Source organism: Canis lupus, chromosome 4, assembly GCF_048164855.1.
Source record: "Canis lupus baileyi chromosome 4, mCanLup2.hap1, whole genome shotgun sequence".
Classification (NCBI taxonomy): Eukaryota; Metazoa; Chordata; class Mammalia; order Carnivora; family Canidae; genus Canis; species Canis lupus.
The window spans coordinates 23768765-23785319 of NC_132841.1; the positions used below are offsets into that span (position 1 = coordinate 23768765).

The 16555-nt window shown below is 37.5% G+C and overlaps 1 protein-coding gene across 14 annotated transcripts in view; it reads right to left on the reverse strand.

The window, feature by feature from the left end:
- The window catches only part of MICU1 (mitochondrial calcium uptake 1), a 248023-nt gene that overhangs the window by 58408 nt on the left and 173060 nt on the right, over positions 1 to 16555 (reverse strand). For all 14 annotated transcript variants that reach the window (XR_012029516.1, XM_072823516.1, XM_072823512.1 and 11 more), the window contains one exon: positions 16226 to 16423. Coding sequence is in view for 13 of the 14 variants with exons in the window: in XM_072823516.1 (XP_072679617.1) it covers positions 16226 to 16423 (198 nt within the window). In the remaining variant the exon portion in view is untranslated. The remainder of the gene's footprint in view (positions 1 to 16225; positions 16424 to 16555) is intronic.

The following is a 16555-nucleotide window of genomic DNA, read 5'->3' on the forward strand; positions in this document are numbered from 1 at the left end:
AAATAAAAGTCATTAAGGTCTTTTATGGTGACAATGGTGAGAAAGAGAAACAGAACTTGCTTTGTATTTTTTTTTAAGGATTTACTTTAGAGAGAGACAGAGAGAGTCATGCACCAGAGAGAGCATGAGCACACCAGTGGGGGGAAGGGCAGAGGGAGGAATCTCAAGCAGACCCTGAGCATGGGGCCCAAGGCCCAACTCTGGGCTCGATCCACAACCCTGATATCATAACGTGAGCCAAAACCAAGAGTCATTCACTCAACCTAGTGAGCAGCCCAGGAGCGCCCCTATTTCTTTCTTTTTCTTTTCTTTTTTTTTTTTAAAGATTTTATTTATTTATTCATGAGAGACACAGAGAGAGGCAGAGACACAGGCAGAGGGAGAAGCAGGCTCCATGCAGGGAGCCCAACGTGGGACTCGATCCCGGGTCTCCAGGATCATGCCCTGAGCTGAAGGTGGCACTAAACCGCTAAGCCACCAGGGCTGCCCAATGCCTCTATTTCTATTATTTTCTAGGTTATTAACAAAGTGTTGAGCTGTCCCTGGCGGGCCAATGACATATTTTAGAGTACCAAAGAGAAACTATCAAGTGAGGTTATGTGCCAAATTACTCAGTGCTGAAGTTTTTTGTTTTTGTTTGTTTAAGTCACCCAGCTAATTAAGATTGCTTTTCTTAAATGTTAGTTTTTCATTTTGCTTTGTTTTCTTAAAGCAACTTCAGGGACATAAAAGGTACTTTTCAATTATGTAGTAGTCTTTTAATTTTTAAAAAGAGCTAATTAGGAATGTTTCCCGCTTAAGCATAGGGTCTTCCAACATGGCAGATAATAAGAATAATCGAGACTAACTGTGATACCCTACAAGGCACCTGGAAGTCATCTGAAGTTTGTTCATCCTCTATATGAGCTCAGTGACCACCAAGTCTTTTTCCATAAAGTCTGGGCATGTTTGGGGGTCATTATTTTTAGTTTTTCTAGTTGTACTAGGGCTTCTTTTTGTTGCAAATAATGGAAACCAACTCCAGCTAGCTTCAACAAAAAAAGAAATTTAGGAACCCTAGGAGACCAAGGCAGCTCATGGCTGAGAAAGGACTGAAAGCCAAAACTAGAAAGTTGGCATGCTCTCATTTCTGGGCAGCTGCTTTGGTCTCCGCTGTTAGCCTTTCTTCTGGGTGGTTCATGTGTCTACACAGTGGGCAGAAGCCATTACCCTGGAGTTCTGGAGGATACATTATAGTTCAACCACCAAAAGAGACCGACTGTCTCTAGTCCCAATTTCAAATTTCTTATGGAGAAATATGACTGGTCCAACCTAGGTTGGGCATCAACTCCTGATCCAATGAGCTAGGGTGGAGGAGGGTGGAGATGGTGATAGGAGAGGAAATAAGGGGGAGGCACAAAGGACAAGCACGGCTTCCAGGAGCTCACACCTGTGTTTGAGAAGTAGTGTGGAACAAATCCTAGAGAAGGAATTGTTGGAAGTTGAGTAGATAACCCAAAAGGGACCTGATACACTAACCCATATGATGCCATTGAGAGAGACAGGGTGGGTATGTGCACGTGTGTGTGCCTTTATCAGGCTGTTGTCCACATGCGATGAGATACTTACTAATTTAGCACTATTTCCTGAGCATCTTGCTTGTGTCAAGTACTATGCCAGGCACTAAGGAAATAATGATGAGCCCAATAGTCTCTCTTAGAAGTATTTAGGTAGTGTTTGGAAACAGATATTCAATAATCAGATGACTATATAATTAAGTAATCTGAAGAAAAAGCACAAGGTGCTTTGGAAACATCTAATATAAAAAGGTGGTCTAATTTGGGTTTGGAAGATAGTGAAGAGGGAAGACTTCCTTGACTGAGTAAAGGTGTAACTGGGTTCTGAGGAATAGGAAAGAGGTGACCAGAGGGAGGGAAAAGAGGATGAGAATGTCCTAGGCAATCAACAGTCATGCAAAGGCCCTGAGGTAGAAGACTGACTGGTACGAGATGAATTTGGAGGAGGCAGCTGTAGGGGCCAAATTATACAACTATAGGCATGGGTTTAAGTCTTTATTCTAAGAATGATAAGGAAGGCGAGAGCGGCTATCATAAGACTAATAAGGAGGCAACTGAAGTAATCCAGGCAGAAGATGACTGTAGATGGGCTATAATGGTAGTGGAGATGGACAGAAGTGGTTGGATGAGATGATGTTACTGACAGGGACTGCAGGAGTGGGTGTGCAAAGCTTACGGTTGCTTGGCTTTCTTACTGCTTAATGCTGAGCCTTTACTGAAAATCAGATGATTCTTTATTTCTGTCTGGCAGGTCTTGCTTTTGCTGGTGCTGGCAGATGTTTTTATGTTTGAAATTATGCTCCCTTAAATCTTTACATTATTTTTAATACCCTTCCTTCTTGGGGTCTTATTAGATGTGCAACTCTCGATACATCAGTGTGAATGGCCAATGCCAGGTAACAGGGGCAGTAGGAACTAATAAAGAAGTTGCTCCTATACTCCTCTTTCAAGGATATTTAACCTGATTGAGCCAGAAGTAACACAGAAGGCAGAGGCACTAATATTAGTTGGTCATTCTCGTTTTTATCCCTTTATTACGATTCAAATAACCACCTCTTCGCCTCTGGCTGTCATGTAGCTGGGCAGCAACAATAAGCCCCAAACCATCTAGGGAGGCTACACACTGCCCATGGCTTTGCAGTACTAGAGAAGACTGCAACACATACATGAGGTCAAGATCACTGCACTTTTTTGTATGGAGGCAGAGAGGAAGTTAATTGGTATTTTAGATCAGAGCCAACCAATGGAATACACTAAAGTTATGCCACCATGGTAACATAATGAGTAAAATTGCACCTTCTTTCATGTATTTACCAGGAAATACTGGCAGAGAGAGGTAGGTGTTTCAAATATTCGAAGCTATCTAGTAACTAGGGTTTGACGTATACTAATTACAGCCTAACAGTTTCATTTATCAAGTTGAGTAACTTTTACTCTGCTCTGAGGATCTGCCCTATTGAGCCCTCTGGCAGATGGATGTGGTGACTACTGAAAAAGCTGAGTGGGAAGGTGAGTCATTTTGGATGACCTCTATAAAGCAGGTTTAGAAGGGAGTGGAAAGCGATGCCCCATTATGCCAGTTTGAAATTAATTATGTCTCACTAGAAGAGCAGGCTCCCGGGCATAGTTGACAAAGTATGTTTAAAATCTGATTAGTTTTGGTGAGTTAATGATTGCATGTTCAAATAAATGGACTTAGTATATTCACTGGATCAACCAACTCCACAATTTATTATTTTTCTTGGGCAGGAATTGAATGTAAAACCACATTAACATCACATTTGAGGTTATACATACTCACAAGTGAGGAAAACCAAAGAGATTGCTCCCCCAGCTATCATAACTCTGTCAGAGCATAAAGATAGATATTTAGAGTGAACTATAAAACTTAATTCAAATCCACAGGGAAAAAAAAAATCCCTCATAGTCCTCTGAAGTTCGATTGAGACAAAATCAGTAAATCCACCAGTATAATTTCCTGAGCATTACAAAAATCCCAGCTATTATTTTAGATTAAAATTTAAAAACTAGTGTCAACAAGATTCAATCTGATACATATATACTTAACAAGAAATGCTACGAGTTCTCTGAAACCTCTAGTTCAATTTAAGGTGTCCTGATGGACATCACAGTTTGTGTCCCATTTTTTAAATTAATATCACAGATGGGTAAGATGAGAGTTTATACCTAAGTGAATAATTGGGAATTATGTAAAAGGATAGCCAAAGAGTAGCTACTTTCTGCTTTAAAAATTCAAACTCCAGGGCAGTCCAGGTGGCTCAACGGTTTAGCGCTGCCTTCAGCCCAGGGCGTGATCCTGGAGACCCGGGATCGAGTCCCACGTCAGGGGGACTGCATGGCTCCCTGCATGGAGTCTGCTTCTCCCTCTGTCTGTGTCTCTGCCTCTCTCTCTCTCTCTCTGTCTCTCATGAATCAATAAATAAAATCTTAAAAAAAAGAAATTAAAAGAAAATTAAATAAATGAAAAATAAAAATTCAAACTCCAGAGTCACCTGGGTGGCTCAGTGGTTAAGCGTCTGCCTTGGGCTCAGGGCATGATCCTGGAATTGTGGGATGGAGTCCCACGTCAGGCTCCTCTCATGGAGCTTGCTTGTCTCTGCCCCCCCCCTTTCTCTCTCTCTCTCTGTGTCTCTCATGAATAAATGAGTGAATGAATGAATGAATGAATAAATAAATAATCAAACTCCAGGGGCGTCTGGTTGGCTCAGTGAGATCGAGCCCTGCCTTAGGCTCTTTACTAGGTATGGAGCCTGCTTAAGATTCTCTCTCTCCCTCCCCCTCTACCTCTCCTCCTTCCTTTCACACACTCTCCTAAAATAAATAAATAAAAAAATAAAGTTCAAAGTTCATCACACTTAAGAAATGAACATTTTCAGATAGAAGGCTACTAAGTAACACATTATCTAAGTGTTTTTTATATGTATCATATTCTAGGTATTGTGAGAGTAAAATTCCTTATATCTTGAGTAAAAAAGTAACTTGTTAGGTTTTTAACACATTACCATTATGTCAGTGGGAATTTCCCAAGTTGATTATAAAATATCACAGAAAAAATTTACTCTCATAAGAAATACTGAATTGCAGAGTGATCTTTGTAGACATTTTCCTTAAATTGAAGGAATAAATTTATAAGCATGGAAACTAAACATATCACATCATAATGTTTTGGCTGTAAAGTGAGATTTATTCAAAATGTCCAATACTTCTGCCACTAATGGGAGCAATAAACTACGGTTCATAGCAAAAAAAGGGACTAAACCCCACTCCTTGAAAAAAATATAAATCGAATCCTAAAGATTTAGAGGAGCCTTCCTCATCAATTCAAAAGCTACACAGTAGGCACATTTGTCTGGAGATGGAAGGGCCTGGGATGGGAATACAGCAAGCACAGCCTGGATTGCAAGAGTGAGTGGCTGCATGTCTGGTGAAGCAGAGAGAAACTTCACATACCGTGCTTGAAAATTCCTTGGACGCAAGCATCTCATGGGAGGGAATGGAATGAGGCGGCCACTCTATTCACCAGATTCAAAGTTAATGCAACATGGGTGGACTGTGGTGACCCTGAGCTGTACCAAGTGGTACAGAAAGGTAGTGAGGCATCTGAAAACAAATCACCACAGAGCAGAAAGGTAAACTGGTGGGACAGCCTATACAATGAGCCAACTGCTGGCAAAGGGAGCAACAGCACGGAATCCGTAAGACAGCATTACTGTCGACAACACATCACTGGAACTGTTCTTGACATAGCCGTCCAAAGGCCAGTCTTATGTTCTGGGAAAGGCGGTGAATTTATACATGTGATAGCCTTATGAAGATGTCCCCCTAGCTCCACCATCTCCTAATGCTCACACTCTTGTGTAGTCTCTTCCCACAATGGTCCAGGGTGGGTCTGTGTGGCCAAAAGAATACAGCAGACGTGATGTCACTCCTGAGGGTAGGTAACAAAAGACTTCTTGGTTGTACTTTCTCTCTCTTGGAACACTTGCTGTGCAAGGCACCAGCTGCCGTGTCACGAGAGCCTTGTGAAAACACCCAAGGTGAAGAACTAAAAAAGCCTTTTGCCCCCAACAGTGTGAGTGAGCTTGGCAGAGGATCCTCTAGCTTAGGCTTTTAGAGTGCCGCAGTTCTGGCTGACAATGTGACTGCACTTCATGAGACGGCCAGAACCACGCAGCTAGGCTGCTCCTGGATTCCTTTCCCTTAGCAACTGTGTGATAGAATATTTGTCTTAAGCTGCTAGGTTTTGGAGTAAATTCTTATGTAATAGCAGCTAACTAATACAATTGTAATACTCTAGTTTTGGAGAGAAGGGGTTAGAAACAATCTTCTTACTTCGCAAAACCACTAGAGCTTGAGCAAGAATCTATACTAGCAGTGGCAGCAACACCATAGCTGGAGTTGCAGAATCAGACACATTACCTCAGACAAGACAACTGTTAAATTAGCCCTATTAACATTAATTCATCCCAAATGTCACTTTGTTATACAGAGAGACAGAGAGAGAGAAACAATTACCACCATAACAAAAAAGTTACCAGATGGGGAAGGTAATTCCACTACAACAAATGCTTCCAGAATTTCTCAGTTTTTACTTTCCCAATAGTACAGAAAATCCATGAGAACTATAACTATACTGAAAGGAAAATATAGTATATTAACACTCTTAGCAATGATGACAGAGATTAATAAATAATTTTATATGTGATGTCTAATAAAGAAAAAATGACCAATCTTGTATTCAAGGAAACTAATTCAGTTTCTTCCTTAATTTCTGGCATCATGCTCCATAAATGTATCTACATAGAAATTTGAAAAAAAATATTATCAAACATCTCAGTGAACAATATTTTCCAGTACAATGAATTCAATATACCTCACTTATTTTTCTAGTTGGATCTGCTATAAATCAACTGATTTGGGATTAAAAATCTAATCAACATAATGCCTGTGACTGTGAAGTTGGCAAATTTCCTGGAATCTTTTCAAACTTTAAAGGCTACAAAGCTGCAGAGAATATCAAGATGGGCTACTGGACAGAGATATTAGGTAACACAGGTCACTGGTTCTTCCCTCACTCCCTCTGCTGATAATGGAAGGAGTGCAGGAGACACCTATAGTCTGTGGGAAGGTAGTTTTTATTTGTTATTAGTACAAAACCCCCCAAAACACAAAAACTGTGCTACATTTTTTTTGTCTTTATTTTTCTGCTTGGTAGATAGGCTACCAGATTTCAAGGAATGACTGGTAAAGAAAAGGGGCATTCTAAAAAAAGATATTTGGGCATTACTTTATTTGGAGAGGTTTTTTTTTTTTAATGCTAAAAATATGATTGACGTAGTTTGTATTTCATTAGTCCAAGAAGCTTTAATAAGAAAAATCATTCATGCTAATGTGAGAGATTTGATACAAAATAAATGAGGAAAGTGTGGGTGGGGAGGGAGAGAAGGCATTCTATTATAATAGGAAAAAGGAGAAATGAAGGAGACTTGAAAAAAAACCTGTTTCTATGCTGTTAACTGAATTCAGAGGATAATAAGTTGATGTAATATATATGACCCTCTAAAGTGGCATTTGCTTGGAGTCTGAATTCAACAGGCTGTAATGCATTATTTATTCACAAATTACTGCAAAGCTGGCTCTGGTTCCTAAGACATTGTCTAGACTCCCTAGACTCCTCTAAGGCTGTATGGCAGGCTAGAGGCTAAAGCTATTTTAAAAAAATCTCCTTTTTCCTCTAAGAAAAGAGAGAGAAAGAGATCTACTAGAGTTTTTTGAAGCCAAACTAGTTAAAAGAAGCATGGAGAAAAAGGACAAAAAGCTTCTTTTCACTCATTAGTACAACTGTCATTCTTTAAAGCCCTAATTCTTTATTTTTAAATGTTCATAAATTCCAAAGACCATAATTCTGAAAGACATTTGCAGCTAAAGATGGCCCTAGGAGGAAGAAAAATGAAAAGACCTACTCAGACACCCTGCCTGTCATTTAGTCCAAATTTCTTCATTCTAAGTCTGGGTCAGAGGCCAAATTTGATCTGCCCATGGGCCCAGCTAACTCTTAGAGAAGTCTGAAGAAAGCCTCTTTTCTTATCCTTCCCCCTGCTTCCATCTGTTTCTTGATGATCTCCAAACAGACCTGGACTTGATGGCACAGGGTCTCTTTACCAAAATGAGAACACCTTGGAGACATATAATTTCAGACTTGATAAGAAAGGTCATTTTCTCTGTCACTCTTTCCTGGCTCCAGTCCCAGTGTTACTCAGGGCTCCCCTGCCTCTTCTCACGTATTCTACAACCAGAACAAAGTGTGAATAAAAATTAACCACCCTATTTTTTAGATAGAATGAATTTTGGTTAGAACTGACTCAAATATTGCCTCCTTGGGGAAAGCTTCCCTAAGCAGTCTCTTGTGCTCTTCACAGACTGATTTACATGTCCCCTTTTATACTCCCATTGCATCATAAAAATATATCTGGTACAATACTTATAATACTGTGCAAAATTTATGGTTCATTCGTGTCACCTTTGTAAGCTTCTTGGGAGAACAATGCTTTGTTCATCTTATTATCTTGGGCATTTAGCATAACTCCCGGAAAAAGCTAGTGTAAGTTCTAAGAGCAGACTCTGGAGGCAGACTGCGTGGAATAAAATCTCAGCTCCTCCTCCAGCAAGTTATTTAATCTCTTTGTGCCTCAGTTTCCTTGTTTAATATGGATAATTACAATACCAACATCATAGCTTTGTGAAGATTAAATAATGTACATAAAACACTTAGAATAGTGCCTGGCTCAATGGTAACCTCTCAAGAAATGTTGGCTAGTGTTTTCATTTTACGTAGTATGTATGCAAACTTTTGTTAAAATACTTGATATTGCTAGAGGTTTACCTTCAAGACTGTTGTGGCTAGAAGGGTATGTATAGATTAAACAATGAACTATAAATTCACACAATCATCATTTTTCATACTACTCATTTCACTATTATTACATTCAACAATATTGTAAGTATTCTATTGTGTGTGAAATGAGAAAAATTATCACTGCATTCTGAATTCCAAATAACCGACCTATGAATTTTTGATACATTGGTACACAGCTCATTCATAAATTGAGAAGCGCCTGTGTTCTACTAAAAGATGGCTGATAAGACTATATGAGTGATATACTGAGGAACAATTTCCAGAGAAAGATCAAATCTTCATGATTTATTTGAGCTCCATTTGTCTTGCACCCGGTTTAATATTAGCTTAGAAAGTAAAGTTAAAGATATTGATGATAGGAAAATCCTGGAGATTGCCCACTATTGCAAAGATCACTAATGTATTGACTTTAGAATTGTAAAGCTATTTGCAAATCAAAGAAGAATATCAATCTCTCCCAGTTTCCTGAGCTTCAATGATCAATCTAAAAGGTCAGATTCAGAAGTGCCAATTAATGCCTTTAAAAAAAATCACGTCTAGAATTATATATTTTGAGCAACAGAGTATCACTTTAAAAACTTTCTCCTTCATTCTCCAAAAGATATGAAACCAAAAAGCACTGTTCTGTATGCTTTTCACAGACTAATGATCAAGGCTGTATTTACAACATCAAGGGAGCTTTACATCGTCACGGACACTCTACCATATCTAGTGTGTTCAGTCTGATTCTACAGCCAGAGAATCCGTACGCCACAAATGATAGCAGACGTGAGTTAGAGGGTGTAAAGGGAATTGCAAGGAATTAAATAAGAGTAAAATACTGGACCCCACTTCACGATGTGTGGTACAGACAGAAAATATAATTAGGTTTAAAAAGTGTTGACATGGGGATGCCGGGGTGGCTCAGTGATTTAGCACCTGCCTTCAGCCCAGGGCGTGATCCTGGAGTCCTGGGATCGAGTCCCACATCGGGCGCCCTGCATGGAACCTGCCTCTCCCTCTGTGTCTCTGCCTCTCCCTCTCTCTCTGTGTCTCTCCTGAATAAATAAATAAATAAAATCTAAAAAAAAAAAAAAGCGTTCACATGAAGTCATGAGTAACTGACTTATAAAGTTGTTGAGGGAAATTACATTTTTATTCTATTATTTTTATACGTTTTTATTTTTTAAAATTAATGATTAAAAAAATTAATGATTATTTCCGAAAACATCCCTTAGTGTTCTGTTCCAGGCAAAGAAAGACTAGTTGGTTAGATGGGTCATGTAACTAATCCAATTTTTTAAAAGATATTTGTTTATTTATTTATTTACTGAGAGAGAGAGAGGGAGAGACAGACAAGAAGACTCAGTGTGGAGTGCAGAGCGTGATGCAGGGATCAATACCACAATCCTGAGATCATGAGCTGAGCAGAAATCAAGAGTCAGACACTTAACAAACTGAACCATCCAGGTGCCCCAATTTGTTTTTCTTATAAAAGAAACAGATGTCTGGATTTAAGAAATAAGAAAAGGGATTAAAATAAATAACTTGAGAGAAACAAGAAATGAAAATATTTTATATGGCTAAAGTAATAGATTCCCTTTTTTAAACATCTGGGAAAATAATGCTTGCTATGGCTTTTTCTCCTCAAAATTTCATAACGTGAAGCAGTTCACATTGGCTAAGTACTTTAAATTTTTTGGAAAAAATGAACTAGTAAAATAATTTTATTACTGCAACCAAATAACAAAGTTATAATTTTTCTATGGTGGGGATGGTTACCTTAATAGGCTTTTACTTTTTACTTTTAAACATATACTTGGTTTGTAAAGTTATAAATACCTAAAAGAGACAAATACTGTTTAATAACCCGTTTAATGATTTTTGGAAATTTCAAGCTGAAAACATCTAAGGATGGAATAAGATACTATAATTTACTATTATCCACATTCTGCTTTGTATTGGCAAAAACTGAAGAATAAAATTAAAAGAAACATCATTGACCATATCTTATTTAGTTTCTTAGGTTTAATTAAATCAAGAGTCCATTCTCATTTTTGAGTTTACATAAGAGTCAGTTTCCCAGAAGAAAGAAAACAAAACAAAACTGGTATTAGGATAAAAAGCAATCTGCTTTGCCAAGAGTGTTCTAGTTCCAGAAAGTGTTTGATTGAAAGCCTTCTTGCCTTCTGGTCTCCTCCTCCAAATCTTTTGGCCAGGAAAAGAGCTGAGGTTTGTCTCTTAATATGGTCCTCTGCATTGGAGCAAGACAGATTTAATTCTACTTTGGCACTTTAGAGAGGTGAGTACGAAGATGTCAGCTTGATGATATAAAGGGTAGGTGATGTGAAATTTCCCTAAGCACTTTTACTCATGTAATTATAGGTATAATTTTTTAAAAAGTTCCTCAATATTTAACTTAAATTAACCTTCTCTTGTTTTATTTTTTTTTACTCTACTTTTATTGACAAAGGAAAATAATTAGCATTGTTCTTTATGTCTCTCTTATTTTTTTTTCTCTTATTTTTTATGTCTCTCGTTTTTATCTGTCTTTCTGACTGAACATATCTGTTAACTTCAATAATTTTTTTCCTAAAGACTGGGAATATGTGTCACTGTTATCCTTTTTACAAACTTTTTATTATTAATTTTTGAAAGAGAGCGACCAAGAGAGGATGCATACATTGTGTGCCTATGAGTGGGGGGAGGGGCAGGAGCAGAGCCATCTCAAGCCGACTCCCTGCTGAGCTTGGAGTCCGATGCAAGGCTCAATCTCAGGACCCATGAGATCCTGACCTGAGCTGAAAGTAAGAAACTAACGCTTAACCAACTGAGCTACCCAGTGCCCCTCATTGTTATCTTTTGAACTATATTCAATTTGCTTTCAAATAATTGATACTCATGCCTCCTTAAAATGTAATAATGTGATTGGTTATGCAATAAGCATGTGAACCCCAAAATTTATGCTACAGATTGGAATTTTATTAGATGATGTTCTTTCAGTTTTCTTGTATATTCTGGAGTTGGCAGCTTCTTGTATAAATTAGTTTTTGCTTTTCTTTGACATAATGACAGCTCCTTTTTCCCCTCCCCCCAAATTAAAATTAATTATACTCTTTCAAAGAGTTCTCTTATTACCTTTCATTTTTGACTGACATCCAACTTACTGTAGTCCTCAAGAAATCAATGAATATATTAATTGGAATTAGACTTGGCACCTGTCTCTAAGGAACTCAATAGTTCTTTGTAGCCTTAGATGGAATTTTTAATAACTTCAAAAGAGATTTTTTTAAAAACCAACGGTGTATTCTGAAGTCATTGTTTAAACCCATGTTTTGAATTTCCAGATAGAGAAAAAGGGTAGGATAAGACAAATCTGACCAGAATTAAAAGCATCAAAACATTTATAAAAACCTAACAAGCTAGTGATTGTAATAAAAATTAAACAACTAGTTTAAGTAATATCTTATAAACACAAAAGAACAGTGTATTTCTTCTCAGGTATAAGAATCAATTTGAGTGGCAAAAGAGCTAAGAAAAGATGGTGCTAAAGAAGGTAAGACTATAGATATTCAAGAAATTTGGTCTCTCTTTTTTTTTTAAAGGTTTTATTTATTCATGAGATACACACAGAGAGAAGCAGAGGGAGAAGCAGGCTCCCCACAGGGAGCCTGATGTAGGACTTGATCCCCAGACCCAGGATCATGCCCTGAGCCAAACGCAGACACTCTACCACTGAGCCACCCAGGCGTCCCAGTCTTTTTCTGTTCTTAAAATTTAGAACACTTTGTTTTTCTTTACAGTTCCAAATAAGTCAGGCAAAGAAATCTCAACTCAGACTAAAACTAATAATAATCAAGTAAAGAATAAAAGTTACTTCAGTCTGAAAGACTGAGTTGGAATTCTTGCTCTTACCATTTGATAGCTCTATGACTTTTCTCTTTTTGAGTTTCAGTTTCTACATCTGTAACATGGGTATAATACCACTAAACACAATAGGGTTGGCAGGATTTAGAATAAAGGCATGTAATATTCATAAGTTGCTTGGCTCATAATAGGCACTCAATAAATGTTTATGGACTTTCTTCTCCCCTCTTCTCTGATCCTTCTGGAAATTAAATTTGACCAATATATAGTGTTCTCTTCACTCTCAAAACTACTGTAGTGAGAAAAAGAAATAATTAAATGGAGGGGCGCTTGTGTGGCCCGGTCTGTTGAGTGTCCAACTCTTCGTTTCAGCTCAGGTCATGATATCAGGCCCTGTGTCAGGCTCCATGCTCAGCATGGAGTCTGCTTAAGACTCTCTTTCCCTCTCCCTTTGCCCCTCCCTCCTAAAATAAATAAATCTTAAAAACAACAACAATAAAAGAGAAACAACTAAATGAAATAATAAATCTGAAATTTTAAACTAAATAAGTGATGAAATAAAACTAGTATGAGGTAAATAGAAAGAATGATGGAATTATAAAAATCCACATGAAAGTTAAGATACTATTAATCATTTCCATTTTCCTCTTGGCTATGATGGTAAGATTATGTTTCATATTCAGTGAGGGGAGAAATTACCCAAGCTTTGAGATGTAAAATCAAAAGTGTTTCATAAAAAAAAAAAAAAATCTGCTTCCATTTTCCAGAAGTTTTATAAAAAGAAAAGTATTTCAACAAAGGACCTTTCAGTCATTCATTTGAGATGACCTGTTTAAGTGCATATATATGCCAACTGCCATACTAAATGGCAGAGGATATAAAGAGAAGATGAAAGAATACTTACTAAAGATATGTACAGGTGAGGTGGCATCAGACATATACCACGGTGTTAGTTTGCTAGGGATGCCATAACAAAATACCACCAACTGGGTGACAACAGATTTATTTTTTCACAATTCTGGAGGTTGCAAGTTTAAGATCAAAGTACCGGCAGAGCAGGGTTCCTCTGAGGCTTCTTTTCTTGGCTTCCTATTGGCTACCCTCTTGCTGTCTCTTCATGTGGTTGTCCCTCTGTGTATGGGCACCTTTCCTTTTCTTACAAAGTCACCAGTAGGCCTGGATTAGGGCCCACTCTAATGGCCTCATTTAACTTAATCACCTCTTTAAGGAATGTATTTCCAAATATTGTCAGATATTCAGGTACTGAGGGTAAGGGCTTCAAAATAAGAATTCTGGGGGGTACAAAACCCAGCTCATAGGAAACATGATCTCACTTAACCATTGCCCTGTTTTACAAATGAGGAGCGAGGCTTGTCTACAAGAGTAAATAACTCAATAAATGTCACATAATAAGTGGTGGAAGAAAAATTTTAACTTAGATCTCATTATGAGAGCACCAAAGGGATGTTCTTTCTTCTATTCACATCTCCTCAAAGAATTACAAATCTAACTGGAAAGACAAAGTTGATTGATTCGTGAAACTTAAATATGGGATTTATTGATAAGGAGACACTTATTCACTGGACTTGTACCATTACATGGAAAGAATGGATTCCAGATTAATAAACATTTATAGGATATTTAATACATGTTAGGCTGGGCTCTTTAACAAAAGAGTCTTACATGAGGATTGAGGATTTGCTAATTGGCAAACAGGAGTAGTCCTGGTAGTCTTGGACCAAAGCCTGTAGATGATCCTAAGTCAAAGTCAAATACAAAAGAACTTTCTATAGTAAGTATCTTAGATACGACTGTCTTTCACATCTTTTTTTTTCCCTCCTGCATTTTGGTGTAGGCTATGTGCAGGTACATATGTATGAAATCCCTAATCTGCCTTATAATATTCTACTTCATTGGCAATGTTTGGGGGCTTTCTGCTCTATAGCCTCTCAGAGTGAAAGACAAAAAAATGTCCCATGCTCTGTCTCTTGAGACTCCCATTTGTGTGTCCAGGAATGAGTGTCAGGCTAGATTGTGGTCAGGCTGGCACCTGCTCCATGCCCCTGATGCCTACATATTGTTTAAAGTTTGTTAAAAGTACCATTCCCTTTATTCTCTGACTGTACTTTATGGATCTTTACTCTGTGTTTAATTTTAATTATATAATTAATGAGTTAGGTAATTTACATTCCCAGATTATGTTATAAAATTTCCCAAGACCATTCCTGCTATGTATAGTGGGACCAAGGCATATGTCTAGAATTCCAGTACATACCAATTCTTACACAAAAGTTAGTAGACTCTTGAAAGCAGGAAATAAAACTCCAATGTGAAAGATGTCCTTCCTATACCAGTAGGAAATAAATGAAGACAGGCAATTATAGAAAAGTAACTAAAATATATGGAGAGACCAAAGGAAGATAAGAATTATTTAACTATGGTCTGTTTGTATAGATTACTCTCAACTTTGACTGCCCTTCTCTGGGGATAATAATGCAAAGCTTCATAAAGATAAGTTGCCTGTCTTTGTTCAACTGAGTATATAAACTCTTAAGCCTAACCACTTCTTTGGGTTTTTCATTTTCCTATGGGGGTTCCCATGTATGTGTAAAAATTTATATCCTTTTCTCCTAGTAATCTATCTTATGTCAGGTTGATTCTCAGCCCCAGCCAGAGACTCCTAGGAGGGTAAAGTTTTGCTTTTCATGCTATATATATGTGTGTACACATACACATATACATATATACATACATACATATAAATAGCACTTACCATTTAGTATAGGGGCCAAGAACTGATCTCCAGAAGGCTGAATTGTGGAGATCTATTAATTTGTTTTTTTGAGGTAAATTCTTTGAGTATCAATTACACCATTTTCAAAAAACAAGTACAAAAGCACATTTTCAAAGTTTGATCTGATTTTTAGTATTATCCATACTTCTTTCTTCCTAGAGTATGAACATCCAATAGTGCTCTTATCAATAATGGGAATTCAGTTGTCACTTTTCAAACTGTCTCAATTGAGTTAAGTGGGTGGAAGCGGTGGGAGTAGCTTATCAGAATTTTGAAAAACAAAGGAGTGCTTTTCTTTAATACTTGAATGTGTTTTTAGTCATAGTAATTTAATGTTTTCAAATTTCAAATAATATTAAATATTTTCTTAAAAAAAAGAAATTGAGAAACACCAATGTAAAGGAATTTTTAAAAATCTTAAACAAGATTTCATTTTTTCAGAAAACAAAGTGTATTAGAAGGCATTTAATGAATGTTTTGAATTGAACAGACTTTGTAGCCAATTAACCCAAAATACACTTAATTCACTAAATAAACACATAGAGAAAGGTAATGCTCCTACAGAGCTGTGTCCAGGAACTGAATAGCATGATGGTCTAAACTATAACTGGGAAAGTAAAATCTCCAAACACAGTATGACATTTTTGCAACACTGAACATATATATTTTTATTCTGACATTTTTGTTTCCAGCTGTTTCCACCTTTGTAAACTATCAAAGGAAGCTCTGCTTATTATCCCTCCTCATCTCTACCTCCTGGTGCCTTTTACAAAATAAACATAAAACTGGGGATACATGCTCAGGTTGAGAACTGCTCTGACCCCTGAATTTTCTTTCCCTCAAGCTGAGTATCCAAAGACAGCTAAGATTTTCAATTTAGACTTTTTTGGTTTTCAGTCCCAAAACCACCTTATTCCAAACCTCTTCATAGAACATAGTATTTCCTATCTGCTGTCAGGTTCAAACCAATCAGTTCTCACAGGTGGAGACGGATTGAAAGAGTGTCTATATACAGCCCCTCCCAACTCAGTGGCTCTAAGTGCTTATGTGCTGGACGGTGCCCTGATCTCTTCAAGTCCAAGGAATACCTACCTCTAATTTCAGAACATCATGCTGAAGTTTACGCTGAAATTCAAGGAAGTTTTTGATCGTCAGCTTCCCCTTAAGATCAGCTCCAAAGAAGTAGGTTGTGAGGGCTGAACACAAGCCAGACTTTAGAGTGTTACCAGTAGTAGGACGATCTCTGTGACGCATACCCATACTGGTTTGGGAGCGAATGATGCTCTGAACCTAGAAGAGAAGCAAACCCCCATCCAGAAAAACATTACAAAGTACAAAAACATATGAAAGTAAGATCAATAACTATTATTTATTTGCCTACACTATCCTACAATTCTCTTTTAATGCTCACAATCCTATTAA